The 19,932-nt window shown below is 40.1% G+C and overlaps 1 protein-coding gene across 2 annotated transcripts in view; it reads right to left on the reverse strand.

Moving 5' to 3' along the window:
• LOC126968274 (axotactin) overlaps nt 1-19,932 on the reverse strand; it is a 56,445-nt gene that overhangs the window by 29,044 nt on the left and 7,469 nt on the right. For both annotated transcript variants that reach the window (XM_050813181.1, XM_050813174.1), the window contains exons 6-11: nt 19,513-19,576; nt 17,122-17,406; nt 10,098-10,204; nt 7,147-7,761; nt 6,681-6,861; nt 5,336-5,453 (exon numbers count right to left, since the gene is read on the reverse strand). In XM_050813181.1, coding sequence (XP_050669138.1) covers nt 5,336-5,453; nt 6,681-6,861; nt 7,147-7,761; nt 10,098-10,204; nt 17,122-17,406; nt 19,513-19,576 — 1,370 coding nt within the window. The remainder of the gene's footprint in view (nt 1-5,335; nt 5,454-6,680; nt 6,862-7,146; nt 7,762-10,097; nt 10,205-17,121; nt 17,407-19,512; nt 19,577-19,932) is intronic.

Consider the following 19,932-nt stretch of genomic DNA (forward strand, 5'->3'; position numbering starts at 1 on the left):
GCGTTGCACGCGGTCAAATGGATCGAGCTGATACTGGGGTGCGCCAGACCAGAGATGACAGCAATACTCCATGTGAGGCCGGACCTGCGCTTTGTAGAGCGCTAGAATATGGGCCGGCTTGAAGTATTGCCGTGCTCTATTTATGACGCCCAGTTTCTTCGAAGCCAATTTGGCTTTGCCCTCCACGTCCAATCTCGAGCGATGGCCACGGAATTGGCACTCGCTCGAGATTTCGAGACCCAGTATTCCGATACTAGGCGAGGCTTTAAGGGAAGTGTTCTCGAAGAGCGGTGATACGCGACCTTCTCGAGAGAGGACTCCATAGAAGACACAAGTTTCTCCCGGCACTGATTGACGTTTTCCCGAGAGAGATCTGCATGGCCCGTGTATACGGCATCACCCGTGCTGTCGTCTGCGTAGCAATGTATGTTGGTCGTGTCCAACATATCATTGATATGTAGAAGAAACAGCGTGGGAGATAGAACACAGCCTTGGGGCACTCCAGCGTTCACGCTGGAGGTCAACTTGCATAAGCTCTCGGGAAGCCCAAATGATGGAAGTTTTGCGAGGAGCGCCTTGTGCCATACATGATCAAAGGCCTTCGCTATATCCAGGCTAACTGCCAGGCCTTCCCCCTTCCTTTCAATAGCCGCCGCCCATCTATGTGTTAGGTATACCAGAAGATCGCCAGTCGACCGACCATGGCGAAAGCCGTACTGCCGGTCGTTAATCAACTGGTGACCCTCAAGGTATACCAAGAGCTGGCGGTAAATTATGCTCTCCATGATTTTGGAGAGTAGGGAGGTAATAGCAATAGGCCTGTAGTTTGCCGGATCCGAACTGTCTCCTTTTTTTGGGATCGGATGGACAAGGGCTGACTTCCATGAATCAGGGACTACGCCTTTTGAATAAGAGTGCCGGAATAAACGCGTTAACACCGGCGTCAACTCAGGGGCACACGTTCTAAGCACGATTGGAGAAATGCCATCCGGCCCGCTCGACTTCCTGACCTCCAACGAAAACAGAGCTCGCCTAACAGTTTTCTGTCGGAACTGTACTTCAGGCATGGAGCTCTGACACCGCGGGATGGTCGGCGGTGTTTTTCAGTTGTCGTCAAGAGTCGAGTTGGAGGCAAGAAGAGTGCACAGGAGATCGGCTTTCTCTTTTGCCGTATGGGCCAGGGTGTCATTCCTCATGTGCAACGGCGGCATGGACGGCTGGTTGAAGTAACCAAGAGCAGCTTTCGACAACGACCAGAACTTGCGTGTTCCGGTCGGGTAACTGGAAAGCTGTTCGCCAATTTTGACGACGTGCTTCAATTTCGCACGGGCGATTTGCCGCTTAAAAAATCTGGAGGCACGATTATAATTCCTTTTCAGAACTTTGCAGTTCGGCTTCTTTGAGCCCAGCGCCGCAACCCAAGTTCGATACGCCTGTTTTTTGCAGTCAGATGCTGCTTTAACTGACGCATCGAACCAGGGCTGTGATCTGCCACCGATCGGTACTACGGAGCTTGGTATAAAAATATCCATGCCCTGCAGTATCACATCGGCTACTGCAACGGCGCAGGCACTAGGATCATCCGAAGGGAAACAAACCTTGTCCCAAGGGTAGGATGCAAAAAAGGAACGCATCCTATCCCAATCTGCTGACTTCTAGTGCCAAACGCAGCGGGTCGCTGGTAGTCTGCGACGTTGGCGTCGAATAGGTACTACACTCCTGACCAGGCAATGGTCGAACGTTCCGAGAGGGGCGTCGACAGAGACCTGGTAACCATCGGGATGTGTAGTCAGCAGAAGATCTAATAAGGACGGCATGTGGCTATCCACATCCGGGAGCTGCGTTGGCGACTCAACCAATTGGGACAGACCATACGCCAATGCAAAATTATGCACAGATCGCCCTGCGTAGTCTGAAGTACGTGATCCAAGCCATTCGGCATTGTGCCCGTTGAAATCACCCAAGACTACGATTTCAGCGGAGGGGATCTGAGCAAGCACGTCATCAAATGCCGCTTGAACGCAGCCCATGAGGTGATCCGTTTCTGCGTTACCACTATAGGACCTGTAGAATACGCATACGGTCCTCTAAATCTACGCGGAGCCAGAGAGTAGACAGGTCCAGACCATCAAAATTGCCGAGACGGCGACAGCAGATATCCTCCCTAACGTACACACATACCCCGGCATGAGGCATGAAATTATGCTCAATTTTGTACCCGTGGTACGTTAAATATGACGTATCACTAGGTCGAGATATCTGCGTCTCCGTAAAGAAACACAAGGCCGGCTGCGCCGTCTCAAGGTGGTGGTGGACGGCGTTTAAATTGGAGTGAATTCCCCTGATATTACAGAAGTCCACATTAAGCGTGGAGCAGGGTGCCGTGGTGTTGCTGCCCTGTTTGTCCTTAGATATGCGCAGTACTGTGCCCTCCCCAGAATTCGAGGGGCAGCCCAAGCGAGAATGCTCGGGGAGGGATTCTCCTACTCTTGTATAGCCGGTACCCTCCTGGGGTAATATCTTTTTAAGGACCACTCTCATATTTTTGATGGGGAGGGGGAGGGGGGAAGGGATGGCCTCAAGTCCTCGACACTAACCTATGCGAAACATAGCGGCACTAGGCCGCTACTTCACGACTGACATCTGCTTGCCTAGTTTTGAGGTTATCTTCGATTTTATAAAATTATTGACTTCCTTTAGGGATATGTTCACCGACTCCACGGTAGCGCAACCACTGTGATGTCCGACTACCAAACTATACACCAGCGTAATAGCTTGTCCGAGCTAGTCTCTCTCCAGGTGAGCAACTCTTTAGAACTGTATACATTTTGATGGTAGCGGTGACTGGTTGAGCCACCGTGGTATCTCAGTGAAAAATAGCCAATTCACACTTATAACAATGTTTTGCTTTTTATTTTTTTAAAGATAAATTTAAAGAAATAAATATTATGATACTGTTCATTGTCAGTACATTTATGAAAATTTAATAAACGATCACAAAAATCGTCATTTTATTGCGCTTAATAGAGATTTTCATTATTATAACACTAGAAATAAGGGATTGCTTGTAACTAATTCTAGTAGGCTTCATAACATACATAATAGCTTTAAGGGTAAATGTATACACTTTATAATAAAGTCCCAGCCACGGTTCAGGCATTATCTATAAATAAATTTAAATGTTTTATTAAAAAACGACTCTGTCGTAAATCCTATTATTCCACAGGTGAATATCTAAGTGATCGGCCAGCCTGGCACTAGATTATGATTATTTTATAGCAATTCTGACAGTACAATATTGTATATTTTTATTAAACAGAGTGCAAAAGAAAGAATGCTGGGAGAGTTTCTTGCGCCGCTTATTTTCTCTCAGAGCGCCATTTATTTCCGAAGCGGTAGTAGTATCTAGTATATTAGAAATGACATCAAAAAGAATTCTAAAGGAATCAGTTTTGAGAAAATAAATGCCTTTTATGCCTTTTTATATGAATCGAAATGAAAATGATGCTCATATTAACTTATGGAACGCAATCCAAATTTTCATCACATTCACCAATTACGTTAGTGATCCCACAGGATAGTGAAATTAGAATGCGTTAAAGCAAAATTTTGTGTATTATTCCACGTTATCTAGTCCGGAGGGGATTCCCATTTGAGTAATTAATCGTATATATTATGTGTCTGATCGAAAGCGGCGCTGTTCTAACGAACTGTAAATCGAAAGCATGTTGTCAAAATTGAAATGAAGTTGTTAGCTTCGAGTTAATAGGTTTGTGTATCATTATGTTAGATAAACTAAACTAAACAAATTAATTATTGTAATAATGGGAACTGTGATATTTGCTTGTTTTGATGAAACTGTCTATCATGTTGTTTATCGTGAATGTTATGAGGTCCCTGGTGCATCTTCTACATACCAGTGGGAGGCTCCTTTGCACAGGAAGCCGGCTAGATTATGGGTACAACAACGGAGCCCATTTCTGTCGTGAAGCAGTAATATGTATACATTACTGTGTTTCGGTCAGAAGGGCGCCGAAGCTAGTGAAATTACTGGGCAAATGAGACTTAACATCTTATGTCTCAAGGTGACGATTGTAGTGCCGCTTCTTGAAAAACCCAAAAATTCTGAGTGGCACTGCATTGTAATGGTTAGGGCGTATCCTGGTCGTCACGTCCCTTATTTATAAAAAATCTACTACATATTCTTTATTTTGATAATTTTATTACCGATATCTCGTTGTTGTCTTAATACTAAGAATCATAAAAGGTGTATAATACTTAATATTATGAAGGTATATGATTTATTATAACGTGTTACATTGCTGCGTGAATTTACTTTAAGGATATTGAATGACACTGAACCGTCACATTTGGCTATGTAACGCTCGTTAGGATAAATCGACTCGAGTCTGTTAACGAGGAATCGCTCATAATTTAAATTTATATTTTTATTTATGTTATAGTCTTCCACACAAACAGTAATTTTATTTATATAAATCAGTATACTCGTACTTCATATCATTATAGAACGCACTCTCCATATTAAAAAAAAATATTAATTACTTTTTAGTATGAAAAACAACATCCAAAGTATATATCACTCAAAGGCTCAAATTCTTCTAAGATGTATGTGTGTCGATAATTTCAGTCTTCTTCTTCTCTCTATTTCATTTAAGTATCCTGATAATATCCATTTATATGTATGTGCATTATAAATATATAGACTATGCAGAATTTGAAACTATCAGAGATTACACTTCTAACGCCAAAGCCGTCATTATGACTCTAGCCTCCAGTTATGACTGGGGAGTTATTAAGAACTCTTCAAGATTTATGAAAGATATGGTTTGAATCGCGAAACGACTATAAATTTTGGTACAATTAATTTAAATTTGAATATATTTCAATGATAATCTTCACCTTCAGTGCATATATATATGCAGGGTATATATAATATGCATTTCTGTACAGTGCGGTCTTCATTAACATGTACTGTCAAACTTCCTTGACTGCACACCGCGACATGGTTATCTTAAAGACATAATAGTGTGGACGATGGTTATCACTTCCCATCAGGATATATTCCCCCAATATTTTTTGTAGTTAAGTAAATAAAGCCAATGATTGTCAAAGCATACGTCCTCTATCATCACTATCAAAAACTATTTCTATAATCATGTATATGTTATCCTCAACAATACCATAAAATTTTATTTTTATGTCCAGCCACAATATTGTCTATATATTTATAACTATCATTTAGGATTTTAACTATGATTCTTGATAAAGTTATAGCTAGTCTTATAATATTATACATTTTATTTGAGTTTATTACCTGGGTTCAATAAGCAGTCCATTAATTTTCACATTTCTCATACAGCCAATCAAGCCGAGGTTTGCAGACTTCAGACCGCTTCCAATTACGATTTTATCTTGAAGTTGAAAGTCTAGGCCTGTTTTACATAAATATCTATTAGTTTGTGTGTATTTGATTGGTATCACCGGTAACAAGTATTTCATTTAACAGTTTAATGATGTGATGTTTGTTGTTACTTATAATAGGTGCTGCAGTTTATGAAGGTAAAATCGAAAGAGAAACTAATGACGTACTAGCAAAGTACTAATAAACAAATCAATGAAATTTGGTTTATGTATTAAAAGCCCATTAGTATGCTTAGAGTTCCAAATTTCTCAAATGGAACCCAGATAATTCCGTAATGTGAAACTCTTAAATCCACCAATGTTTATTTATTTATTTATTTATTTAGAAATACCAACATTTGTTTACATTGATGCGTTATATATTTATAATACAGACTAAATATAATGTACTTAATGTTACAAACAATTAGAGGTATCTATCACATGCTTTAATAATTTTCACAAAGTAAATATTAGTTTAAGAGGAAAAAAAATATATGCTAAAAAGTAATAATGGTTAAATGATTGGGTTTTAAATTATTATTATTTAAGATTATTATATATATTATAAAACTAAGAAATATAATTATTATGACTACATTTTATTCACTAAACTTACATACAAATAATTTACGAACTGTATGGACAGAAGTCGTGAAATTAATATCGATGTAATCGCTATATATGTTTACCATCTTGCACAGCCTAGGAATAGGAGAGTTTCATACATCTTCGAAACGGTGGAACTAGCGTAGCTTCCAACATAAACTAGTTCATTCTAAAATATTTTTAAGTAAAGTTCGGATGACGAAAAAGGAACTATTTACCAAAATTTAAAAGTAATATGTAATTTGTAAATAATATGATAAAATATTTCATATGTATCATTCCTGTGGATACTTTTTTGCAAATATTAATATCAATTCACTTTATTGAATGAGAACAGAATTAATGATTATGGAGAGTGGATTAAAAATTTCATTTTTAAATAAATCGATTGTGATATACACTCAGATTGTATAAATTTCTTATTTACAATATTAAAATATTTTTATATAACGGAGTATTCTATATTTTCTGAATTTTGCATTACAAAAAGACGCCAATTTGAACTTCTACTATTATTAGTTATATAAGCTCGGTATAATTGGAGTTCTAAAGTGTTTATCAATCATACCTTAGTTAAACCCTAGAATCTCTATCAAGCCCAAAATATCTGCAATATTTTACTTACTTATTTACTTTAAATAGACACTTACCAAACATTTGCGCATGTTTATTATGATAGTCCACTGTCAACTTGATCCTTCCTTTTCTATAGTCAAGTTCAACGTTATGCCAATCGTTACTCACATTAAACTTAACGGACTTTAATACTGTTACATTTTTACCCACGTCTGGAACCAGCTCAAATCTTATTTCTTCTTTCACCATTCTAACCTAATACAAGTCATTTTGCATTATTAACAGAACAAATCTAGTTCTATCTTAAAAGTACACTCAGTCTTCTAAATTCACGAATGCTTTTATTTCCCTAGCGAAATGTTGAATACGCATCTATTTCATAAGCCCAAGTTTGCGGGTTGAGCACATAAAACCTATGTGTCGGTTCAACGCTCTTCGACAACAGTCTTAAACTTAGTATAAAAACAACTTAGTATAAAAAATCACAAGCGATAGGCAATTTCGCGGTCATCTGGAAGGCAAAACTATTTAAATAATTACCTCAAAATAACCCTGGCCAGAAGTGATCTGACTATAAGCTAACACAGCCATATTCTTGCTCGTCTTGAAGTCAAATATCAAATTTATACTGTTGCTAGTATTCAGAGGCCACCAGATATGTGAAGTTGCAAATGGATACGTTATTGGTATAACCTCGATGTCAATCTCCTTAAATTCCGGATCTAATACGCCTATGTAGTGTACTTTTGGATTGTTCTGTTTCAACTCATACAAGATCGATACATCATTGTAGTATACATACTTGAGGTTACCAGCGAAATTGTTAAATGATTTTAGTCCTTTCATTTTGTATAAATCTGGACCACCACAGATATAAATTTCTGGATCGATACATACGAATTTTGCGTTTCCTGGTACTTCATATGTTGCTGAGATATCGTCGAGATATACGAATACTTGGTTCTCTTGTAGAATAACAGTAATGTTATGCCACATGTTGTTATTAACTTTGGAACCCAGGGAATCATCAACAGGTCCATCGCCTAGATCTATTTGTATTGCTACCTTCTCTTGGTGTATGGATAGAGCAATGTAATGGTGTTTATCGTCTATTTGACCACTGGCGTAAAATAGGGCGGAATCGTCAAAGCGTGTCTGGAAATATATAACAATTTCGTATTATTTACTTTTCTGGTTTATGTATCTATAATAGCAGTATGGTACTATATTTTATAGATCTATTTATTACATAAGACTTCTAGCATATATTATATTACCCTCCCTCTCTTTTAAAATTTTTGGGTAAAAAAGTGGCCTATGCTTATTTACATATTTCAGACCACAATAATAAATATTATTTATATTTCTTCATAAACGGCTATATAATTTAGTGAAAGAGTAGGCAAATAAAACTTATCTGAATTAACTAATGACGTTCTATACACATATAAGGATATATCATTCGCAGTCTGATAGCGGAACGGTAAAAGTGTGCTTAAAGACAATGTAAGCACACTTTCCTCCTTAGTCGTGTGTCAACTGCCACTGTCTGAATTGGGTTTTAAATTCAACACATATGTAATCTGAACTGAATGAATGTTATATATTGCTGCTTATTTCACCAAGAATATTTAATACAATTGGAGTAAATGCGGCAATTTATTACACGCTTTTTATTAGCTTCACCTGTATGTATGTTTGTTTGCAACTCATTTGGGTACGATTTTGATACACTTTAGATTTAGATTTCGTTCAAACTTCGTAGATTTATCGAGGACCGATGACAATACATTAATTTGATAAGATTATTCCATTTTTCAATTAGCAAAATAAGTTTTTTGTTAATTTCTATATATTTTTTTCATTTATTGTCGATTAAGCAGGAATTGATGTTAATTTTAAATTTCAACCATTATCTTTTCAACCAACGCGTTTTTTAATTTTTTTAAACTACTTTTATTGATATGGCAGTAGAAGATTATTATGTTGTAAATTCATATTTTCATAGTTCCATATTTCGGCTTTGTTTGTATGAGACGTGATGTGTTTATATGTATAGAACCTCATTGGAATAAACATTAAACATGAATTCATAGCATTTAAAGATTTAAAATTCTTTTTATCGCTTTTGAATTAAATTCGAATATTGAATGTAGCAATCACACCCAATCAAGTTTATGTATTTAAAGCGTCATTGGTAGCACAACAACAACATAATAATAGAACCAATGTGTTTTCGAATTTCAAATTCATATGAACGTTAATTTGACGACATAAGGTAGGCAACGCTCTTGTGAATCCTCTTTGAGAGCATACCATTAGGTGACCATACGGGTCACGGGTACGTACACTGGGCCTTCTTTACCATAGAAATAATAATATTTTGGTAGTTAAACTACATTTATTGTAAAATACAAAGTTATGAGCACAAAATAACTTGCAAAACAAAATATAAATCAAAAGATTTAAACGAGTTAATTTCTTTGTATACTTTAATTTTTCCGAACAAATGATAAATTCTGTAATTTGAATGATATATTTGTGTAATTACGGTTCAAAAGCAGTTAATTTAAGCTTATTTGAAACAGAATTATTCGAATTCGTGTTTCAGCTTATTTTTTTCTTAAAAAATGAAGTCAAACTATATAATAATATATTCACGTAGAAATTACTTAATAAAACGCAGCAGAATTTTTAATTTGTCTGGCAACATCTTTCTTACAAAATTGTGGTGATATAATATTATTTTAACAAAGTATTGACCTACCTTAAACCGGGTTTACAGTTAAATTTATCAATATTCAGTTCAAATTTGCTGTTATATTGAAATTATCATATTGCTATTGGAAGAAACTGGCGCCACCAAAGTTATCTGAACACTTATGTTTTCTATACGATACCATGAGATAGTGAATAGAAACGTTTATAATTATTTATAAGAAGAGATTGTGTCACCCCGACCTCATTACCATAATGTTAATTTAAAAGCAAAACAAAGAAAAACTCTTATAATATAAAGTACTAATAAACGTCCGACCCTGAAGGTGAACAATAAATCAAGAGTTTTAATTGTATTTTTATTTTACGAAAGGAGGACAATTAATAATGCTTTTTATATGCAATGTAATGACATTAAGCGTTTTATAACACTGGTTTTGCTATCTGTCCAATAGAATAATGGTTCCTATTTATTTATGGGATAAACGAACGTAGGAATCAGCTGAAAGTGACAGCGGTCAGTTGAAAGAGATTGCAACTCATGCACTGACCTCTACTATATACCACTGGACGGGCGGCTGTCAAAAGGCTTTTGTGCCTTTTTCATATTCGCCATTTTGTTGGCCAACAGCGCCAAAATGGCGTGGTCAGATATGGTGTTTTGAAAGAAATATGGTATGGTGTATTGAATGAATAAACCTTTTACGAGAATAGCAACAAAAAGAAATTATAAATATTTTAGTATTTTAATTAATTTATGTATGTATGCTTACCTTAAAGTGCAAACTGACTCTGGTATTGGTGGAGTGAACGCGGTCCTTCCAGTCGTAAACCCGATAGGACACGTAACTGGAGCCGCGTAATGTCAATATTGTCGCCGCTGCAATACATTACGTAACGTGCTACATTCCGATTTATGTTAAATGTATTAAATGTTTATAAAACAACAGATGGAGCTATAATCTTTATGATATATAATGAATCTTATTAAGGGCGTATATGATTGGCACAGCATGTTAGGATAGGATCACTCCCGTCTATTTCATAATTATGAATTTCGTTAGTCGAGTTTAGAACTTTATTTATTATATAAATCATGATCATTTCATTACGACGACCTGTATAGCCGAGTGGTTAGCGATCCTACCTACTAAGCCCCGGGTTCGAATCCCGGTAGGTGCAAGTATAATTTCTTTATATTTAAATTTATAATTTTAAGCCTGACGGCGGTCGATCCATAAACAATTTGTAGTATCATTATGTATCTAAAGTCATTTATGTTTTAGTAACCTTTCCCACATTATTACTAATAATTTTCAAACGAGTATGTTAGGCTATTTAGAAGTATATTTATACATAAATGCCCGGAACAAAATTTATTCCACTCGATAATGGCCCATCCGAAGGAAAAAAGAACATTAATTTTGGCTGAACATATACCAAGTCCAAACAGATACATCCATTGTGCTGTCTAAAACACTCCACAGTAAATATGCAACGTAACATAAATTTGATATTAAAACTTTGACCGGGATTGTAATTGCAATATGCTCGACAATTAATGTATCGGAAAATTAATTTGTTTGTTAACTACAAACACATTTAACGTAACTAAATTCAGACTATTGCCGAATACAATTTTCAGATGTCGTAATCGACTAAATTTCGGATTGCAGATAGAATGAGCGCTTTTGAAGCGACGATACGAATGTTTGGCATAAAATTCAATCAAACTCAAATGATGATATTTTTTTATGGAATAAGAGGACAGGTCACCTGTTGTTAAGTGATCACCGCCGCCCACACTCTCTTGCAACACCAGAGGAATCACAGGAGCGTTGCCGGCCTTTAAGGAAGGTGAACGCGCTTTTTTTGAAGGTACCCATGTCGTATCATCCCGGAAACACCGAACAAGGAAGTTCATTCCACAGCTTTGTAGTACGTGGAAGAAAGCTCCTTGTAAACCGCACTGTGGAGGACCGCCACACATCCAGATGGTGGGGATGATATCCTAACTTGTGGCGTGTCGTGCGAAGGTGGAATTCGGCGGCAGGAATCAGGATAAACAGCTCTCATATCCCTTCGAACTAGCATTAATGGGCCAGATTGTATTTCATTCTGTCGATTTCAGTATTGTCGCTTTTCTAAATGAATTAAACGTAACAGTAAGTACTCATCCCTACTTTGTTGAATAATTGAAGATCTTTACTATGTGCATTCGTATCTGCGTCACGTGACAGCATTAATTATTATTTTTTTTATTATATCATCAATTGACTATATTTTGCTCACAAAAGACGTCGCTAATACGCGTTTTGCGCGAACATTTACTTATGCAAATGAAATTGATTAATATAAATAATCATTCAGATATTTACAAAAACTTGTACTTCTATAGTAATAATATGCAAGAATATGGCAAACTATTGCTTAAATTTGAATTTATAAAGTTTATTGAATTAGGAAAACGTACCCCGCTACGACATGTAAATATGCAATATTTCCAGCCCGTGTTCTAGAAGGTGTGTTTATACGTAATCCGTGATCAATTAGTGTATTTCGTCATTCTCTGTCTTCGTAACTGAACATAAAAGAGAAAAAATACACTTTTTGATCATAGATTATGAAGTGAGAGGCGGAATACTGGAATATGGACTTACTTGTATATATTGCAACAAGGAATTCTTTTATCACTGGGCTACTATAGTTTCGTAAAAAGTTTACCAGTTTTATTACGGAGAATGTTATATAATAAAATATATTATTATATAACTGGCGACGAATCGTGCCAGATTTTGGCGAGATAATACGTCCTGAGGATGCCTCGTGTAGAGGCGAAACACGTGTCGAGTTGTTTTTAAAAACTAATATTGGCGGAATTAACACTAAAGAAAACTTAAATCATTTGTATAATTATTGATTACCGCAAAGTAACGCCTAATTCAATAATTTTTTTTATATTATTATTACACAAAACTATTAATTTTGCACACGTTCAAATGAAATAAAATACAATAATACAAATGGCACTAATATGGAGTACATTAGTTCTCAGCAAGAGATCTCTTCCAAACATAAAAAATATAGACAAAGGAATTTTTTTCTAGTTTTCTTTTGTGGATTATAGTAGAGACATGTGCGAGTTGAATGCAGAGTTAAGGAATGCGATAGTGATGTGACCTAATTATTTTATTAATTTTTTTCTTCGTTTCAACCTACTAATTATATTTCAAATTTTTGTTCGGCCTTTCTTGAATACACATATCTAAAACATTTTGTCTGATCTCGCGCTTGGCGATTTGAATAAAAACTCGTTTTTTTGGAACCTGATGGACTGGGATTAGTCATTATTATAATAAAAAAAATAACACGGGATGACAACTTTAGTATTAACGCGATAATACCGTAAGCGACGACTACTGCACAGCACTACAATGTAGGCGTGCGAGGCGAGGTGTGCGGGCAGCGGGGGGAGAATCTAGGAAGCCGTAGCTAGTGAAATAACTCGGCTAACTGGCTGAACATCTTCGGTTTATTGACAAAAAAAAAACATGACTTAGACACGTGTTTTGTTAGGTTAGGTTAGGTTAGGTAAGGTTAGGTTCCCTTCCACCTGTGGGCATCCATTCCCACAGGGTCTAGGCCTTGTCGTGGCGGAAGGGCTCAGTACCTGGGGTGCAATCCAGCACCTTGGGGAAGCTTACTGGACTTAGGGAGGCTGCTCCCAACTAGTTCTTTCTTTAAGAACTCTGCGGGATGCAGCCTGACAATCGGGATGCTCATAGTTGAGCAACGAGGGCGGGCTCGGTGTGCATTTAAACTGCCTCCGAGCAGGTGGGAAAACCCAGTTTTCCTGCCACCGTCGGTAAGCCCGTCTTGGCTTAGCCGCCCGGACGTTGAGGAAGAAAACCTCTTTAAAAAATTACCCCGAATCCCGTGCTCTAGTGCGCGGCCAGGGGATGCATGGCTGATGGGTAGTTCAGTCGCAAGCGCACTCCCAGCCGAGGTACCTGCGGACCCCTCGGTTGGGCTCAAATTTACGCTTGACCCGGGTTGACCTTTATTTCTCCCCCACTCGTGGGTACAAAAATGAATCAACTAAACAAAAAACAAACAACCAAAACAAACAATGAGAGGAAGAAGTTATTTGGAAAGAGCGGTCAGTCGTCATCTGACGATGAAATTGAGGTGACGCTATTGGAAGAGCCCTTAGCAGACGGTCTGGGCTCTACAGCGCGAAAATCAGAGCGCCTCCGCTCGTACCTTGAGAGGACGTCCTCGAACACCAGTGGTATCAGATAGTATGGTCGGTAATGTGGAGCTCGAAGCCGAGACCCGCAAGCGGGGCCACTCGAGGGAAGAGGAGGGTGACGCACCCCAAGGTTTGTTGCCCCCTAAAGTGGTAAGCAGCCTAAGAGGGCGGTCACGTACTCCAGTCCCGGCCCCAGCGGGCTCCACATTCTCGAGAGCAGGGACTTACAACAGGGCTCGTGCGGAAGGCGAGATCGTCGCCGAAGACGAAATTGCGGATCTTCTCGAAAAGATCCGGGCGCCAGTGGACGGGGATTCTGATTCCCAAACACCGGCGTCCTTAAAGGAGAGGATGACCTACGCGGTGGCCGTCATCAATAAAGTGGCCATCAAGTCCACAAACCTTAAGAGTCCCTTTGTTTCCTCCAAGACGATCTCTAGTGTAGTGGACGCACTAGTAGAGGAGGTGGTTCGTCTGAGAGCCGCGAATGAACGCCTGACGGAGCAGGTCGCTGACCTCAGCGTACAATTTACCCAATTTAGGGCAGGAGCGCGGTTGGAGCACCCGGAACAGCCGAAGTCTGCTTCACAGCAGACTGCTCCGTCTCTTTCCCGTCGGACGCACACCTGCGTCAAGTCATTGACGCAGTTTGGAAGATGATGGACGGGCGGCTTGCCGGACTGGAGGCTAGATTGCCTCCAGCACCTACAGTCCGGCCCCCACTCGCTGCATCACAAGCAAAGCCCATTTCGGTCCCGAAACGGCTTCCCATCTCTGGAGGCCGCGTCCCAGCGCCAACACTGGCCGTTGCTCCAAAAGCGAAAAAAGCAGCACACTCAAACAAGACTGCTCCAAAGGCGGGTCGTGCCCCTGCGGAAACTGTGCCTGGCCCCTCCTCGTCAGCCTCCCAAAATGATGGCTGGACGGTGGTCAAGAGAGGCAAAAAGCCAAGCGGGAGGAAGAAGACGAGAACCTCCTCACAGCCCCAGGCGGTGAACAAGAGCACTAAGAGGACCCGAAAGCTGCAGCCGCCGAAAACGGCAGCTGTAGTGGTCACCATACTGCCGGAGGCGGCTAGCAAGAGGCTCTCTTACGCTGCCGTGTTCAAGAAGGCGCGAGACACCCTCGCTTCCGAATTCGGGGGCGTAGGTGCACGCCTACGCCTCGCCCAGACAGGGGCTCGAGTTCTGGAGTTTCCCGGAGCCGAAGGCGCGAAGACGGCGGATACATTCGCACAGAAATTGCGGGGTGTATTAGCGGAGTCGGATGGAGTGCGGGTCGCCAGACCCACCAAATGCGCGGAGATGCGCATCTCGGGCCTGGACGACTCCGTTTCTGTCGACGATGTCCGAGTGGCAATTCAGTCGAGGACGGGTTGCTCCTCGGACAATATAAGAGTCGGCGCGATTCGCCCTGGTCAGGGGGGCCTTGGCGCAGTGTGGGTCAGCTGCCCCGTGGCGGCTCGGGGGAAAAACTTTGAGGAGTCGGCGTGCCTGGCTACCAGAGGCGCCTCTCAGGTAGTCAGGCGCATCTAGGCGTTGGGCTTACGGGTGGCTTTGGATAAGACTGAGGCCCTTTTGTTTCACGGGCCTCGTCGTGGTCCGCCACCCGGGGCCTCAATAGAGGTGAACTCGGTCCTCGTACCGGTTCAGGCCCACATAAAGTATCTGGGCCTGATCCTTGATGGTAGATGGCTCTTCGACGAGCACTTCCGCCAGCTTGCACCACGGCTGGTTGACGCTGCGTCCGCCCTCGGGCGACTTTTGTCCAATTTGGGCGGACCCAGCGACGCTACGCGACGGCTGTACACAGGGGTGGTGCGGTCAATGGCACTGTACGGTGCACCGGTGTGGGCGGCGGCTCTGACCGCCCAAAATAGGGCGCGCCTCTGGCGTCCTCAGAGGGTTATGGCGGTTAGAGTCATACGCGGTTACCGCACCGTATCGACGGAGGCAGCGTGCGCATTGGCCGGGACGCGCCCGTGGGATTTGGAAGCGGAAGTGCTCGCCGAAGTTTATCGGCGGACGGCTGAGTTTCGAGCGGGTAGTGGCAGTCGGCCCCCGCCCGAAGAGGTACGCGAGTGGCGAAAAGCCGCCCGCCGAGCCATCCTAGCTCGATGGTCGTCCCGGCTGGAGGTTCCACGTGCTGGAATTGCTGCCGTGGAGGCGCTCCAGCCGGTCATTGTCGAGTGGGCAGGGCGACAGCACGGGGCTCTTTCCTTCCGACTGACGCAGGTGCTTTCTGGGCACGGTTGCATCGGGAAGTACCTGCACTCAGTCGCAAAGAAGGAACTGAGTCCCGCCTGTCACCACTGCGACTGCAGTGAGGACTCGGCTCAGCATACGCTGGCAGTATGCCCGGCCTGGGTAATTCAGCGCCGGGTCCTCACTGCAGTCATTGGAGAGGATCTCTCGCTGCCGGCCGTCATACGCTCCATGGCCGGCAGCGAAAGGCATTTTACCGCGGTCGCGACCTTCTGCGAGGATGTCATCTCGCAGAAGGAGGTGGCGGAGCGGGCTCGGAAGGACGATGTCCACTCGGACCGTATCCGTCGCCGGCGAACCGGGCGGTGGAGGGGCGCTCACATGCGCCTCATGCCGCCTTGAGTGTGGCCGCGGGTGGATGGGACGGGCTTACCCATCCACCCGCCTTAGTGGTCAGCCGCGAAGGGGCGACGTCCGCGTGTACCTGGACGCCGCCTAATTGAGAGTTTATATGGAAGATGGTGCCGGCACTCATGCGGGCACGCGCCAGGAGGAGTACCGGATGTGTTAATAACGCCGTTCCCGGACTCCTCCTACCAAGGCGTGGTATGGTACACCGTGTGGTTTTAGTCGGTTCGATTCTGACACACCACCCTACCGAAAACCCCGGTGGGGTGACGGCCCGTGGGGGTTTCCACACATATAAAAAAAAAAAAGGTTAGGTTAGGTTAGGTTAGAAAAAACATGACTTAGACACGTCTTATGTTAGATAGTGACCTAACAATAACAACGTCAGTGACCTAACAATAATGACGTCTAAAATGTGGTTTATCTTTTTCTATTAATAAAAAGTGTTTAGCTTGTGTCTAAAACGTCGTTAGCACTTCATAAACTGAAGTGTACAGGAAAAATTAAAGGAATGCAATTTTTGTCAGCTGTCATCTATCTGTCATCATATAATCTAAATCTTCCATATGAACATGATCTGTTAGATACACGTTCGACTCGTGTTTAAATATAAGCAATGTCTAAAGATTGTTGAACGACAAACAACTTGTAATAGAACTATTTTAAAACTAGTGTTCAACACGTGTTTAATTTTTTTGTAATAAACACAGCTCATGTCCCAAGTTGACGAGCATAATTTAATTAAGGATTTGGTGCTGGCAGTTAATTGTTTTCAAGAGTACAGAGCGACATTGCATCATTTACAATCAGGTTATCGTCTGCTCGTATCCATACCCATCTTTACTATATAAAAACATATCGCCTTAGTACTAATACACAAACTAAATTGATGATTGGATTTTTCAAAACAATATTTATTTCAGCAGTACTTACTATAAACGTCACATAAGTGTTCTTCATACAAGGTCCCGAAACAGTCACAGCGGTAGCCATTATACTCGTTGATGCATCTAGAACCTTCGAAACACAAGTTCTCCATAGTCTTGCATTTGTCGATACATCCTTCCTTGACGTTCTCGTGTTTTGTGGCGATCAGAGGAACTATCGGCAGAAGATCTGATGCAGCTTTACCAGAACTAAGCACCATGTCGCTTATACAACCGACGAATGATTCTATTATATATTTTACTCCATGGAGTTTTTCTTCCGAACTCAGACCTGAATTATAAAAAAAATAGTTTCTTGTTATTAAGGCTCAGATCTGTAGAGCGTTCTCAAACTTTACTTTTGTAAAACTTAGCTAATATTTTTTGCTTAGATTATTTATACGTCTAGATAGCTGTGAAAACGTCGATAAAAATTGTATTTAGAACTAACCTCTATTTTGAGCAATTCACGCACACTAATACAAAGTACTACAAAATACTACCAGTAGGCTCCTTTACACAGGATGCCGGCTAGATTATTGGTACCACAGTGGCGCCTATTTCTGCCGTGAAGCAGTAATGTGGAAGCATTATTGTATTTAGGTCTGAAGGGCGCCGTAGCTGGTGAAATTACAAGGTAAATGAGACTAAACATCATACGTCTCTAGGTGACGAGCGCAGTTGTACTGCCGCTCAGAATTTTTGGGGATATTCCATAATCTTGAGCGGCACTGCATTGTAATGGGCAGTGAGTATCAATTACCATCAGCTGAACGTCTCGTCCTTTGTTTACATAAAAAAATACGTCTAGATACTCTATGACAGTTGTGAAAACGTAAATAAAAACTGTATTTAGATCCAACCTCTGTTTTGAGCAATTCACGCACACTAACACAAAGTGTCATAATTTGCGAGTGTAAGACGTAACGTCACGCACACTAAAATTTTATTCCAGGCCTGTTTTCATCGGTTATCTTACAGCAAGAGACTCTATCTAGACGTATAAATTATCTAGGTTTTCCTGCAATCTTTGATGAGGTATTTTTAGTCATTTGATAGCTGAGATTATGCTAAGACAGCCCAATATAAAGGCTAAGCGGGCGTTTCAATATACACAGTACATTGTCAATAATTATTAAACAAACTTTTACATTACAAATTATAGTAAATTATAACAGTATCTAAAACTTATCTGATTATTAATTTTATTAAAATAAGTGGAAATCGATGATTGTTTTATGCGAAATACGGACTTGATAACTAATTATTTGGTATGAGATAACGGAACGCATTTTTAGATGCGTGACAGCTATGGGTGACAGCAGACAGTGTATTATATATCTTAAACAACATCAACAGCTGTTGTGATGACGCAAGGAATTGTTGATCTCCTTCTTGATCGGCTTATAGTATGACTTTTTCCTAAGTCGTCGTTATGGTGGACTTGAGCTTAAGCTAAGTTCGCTCTCAAAGCGATGTTTATAAATACGGACTTCGACTAAACTCGCTAGGTAAATCTGAGCAACGTTTTAAGGCTGCACCTCACCGTCACGTCGATATACGGTACCAATCGCATTACAACTGCAGTAAGCTCGCATCATTTCTCAAGGAGATCGCGTGCGAGCAACCATACCAGATCAGCGATAGTCACGAGGATTTGGTCATTATTTCTTTATTGTGAGCAAAAGATATTTATCTTTTGCTCACAATAAAGAAATAGAAGAAAAGAGTAATGGAAGAAAAAAAATAAGAACAAATGGATTGCGGAAATACCAAGGTCACGCTTTCAAGAAGGCGAGTATCACTATTTATTTCCTCGCTTTCTTAATGACTTTTCAAGATATCACACTCATTTCAGAATGTCGAAGATAAAATTCTATAAACTTAACAATTAACAGTATGCGATGAAGATTGATGACGAACTTTGAAATAAAAAATAAATTTATAATAAATAATAAATACTACAAGAAATAAGAAAAACACTGGGCTCACATATCATCAGTAAGTATTTTGTATTTTATTAATTTCAATGTAGAATAACACGAAGTGCGTTATATAAGTTACAAAATTTGAAAGATGCTATTGAGTGTCAAGATGCCACGCACACGAGCATCTTTACAAATAGCCATTACACACTACAATATAAAGTTGTCCTAATAAAAAAGCTATTGTTCTTAGGTAGTGCGGTATATAGTTGGAGCGCGTTGGAGACCAACCTTTAAGCTATGTTCGCGCAGATATTTTTAATTTAGTTTTTTATATTTTGCAATAGTGTATTTTAAATTAAAAATTTTTCACTCAATTAATATTCTGCTGCAACGCTTAATGTAGAATTACATTACATTACAGTTCAATATATATTTTATTTATATATTTATTTTAATAGATAGATACTAACCTCCGATTAGTATAACAGATGTGAGATTATCAGTTATTCCATAGTTTGTATCAAAACTTAATCCCTGAAAATAAAGTAGGTTATTTAACATGAATAGAAATCGGTAGGCAATATAAATTAAATTTATATACATTATAAGTACTAAAAAAGGCTATGTGCGAATAGAAAAAAATGTGGTTGAATTATATAATCAAGAATTGAGTTCCCTTTCTCATCTAACTAACTACTGGGATGTGGCAGTGGGGTGCTTATTCGAACAGGATGCCGGATAGGAATGTACCAGATCGGTGTCTTTTCTGCGGCCAAGAAGTAGTGTACTATGTCCACACTATACATTTTCATTTTCATCTTTCTATTCAACCTTCGTTAAGCCTTTCAATAATTGAATGACTTAACGGATGCAACGCCAAAATAGTCATT

This window comes from Leptidea sinapis, chromosome 1 (genome assembly GCF_905404315.1).
Source record: "Leptidea sinapis chromosome 1, ilLepSina1.1, whole genome shotgun sequence".
Taxonomy (NCBI): domain Eukaryota; kingdom Metazoa; phylum Arthropoda; class Insecta; order Lepidoptera; family Pieridae; genus Leptidea; species Leptidea sinapis.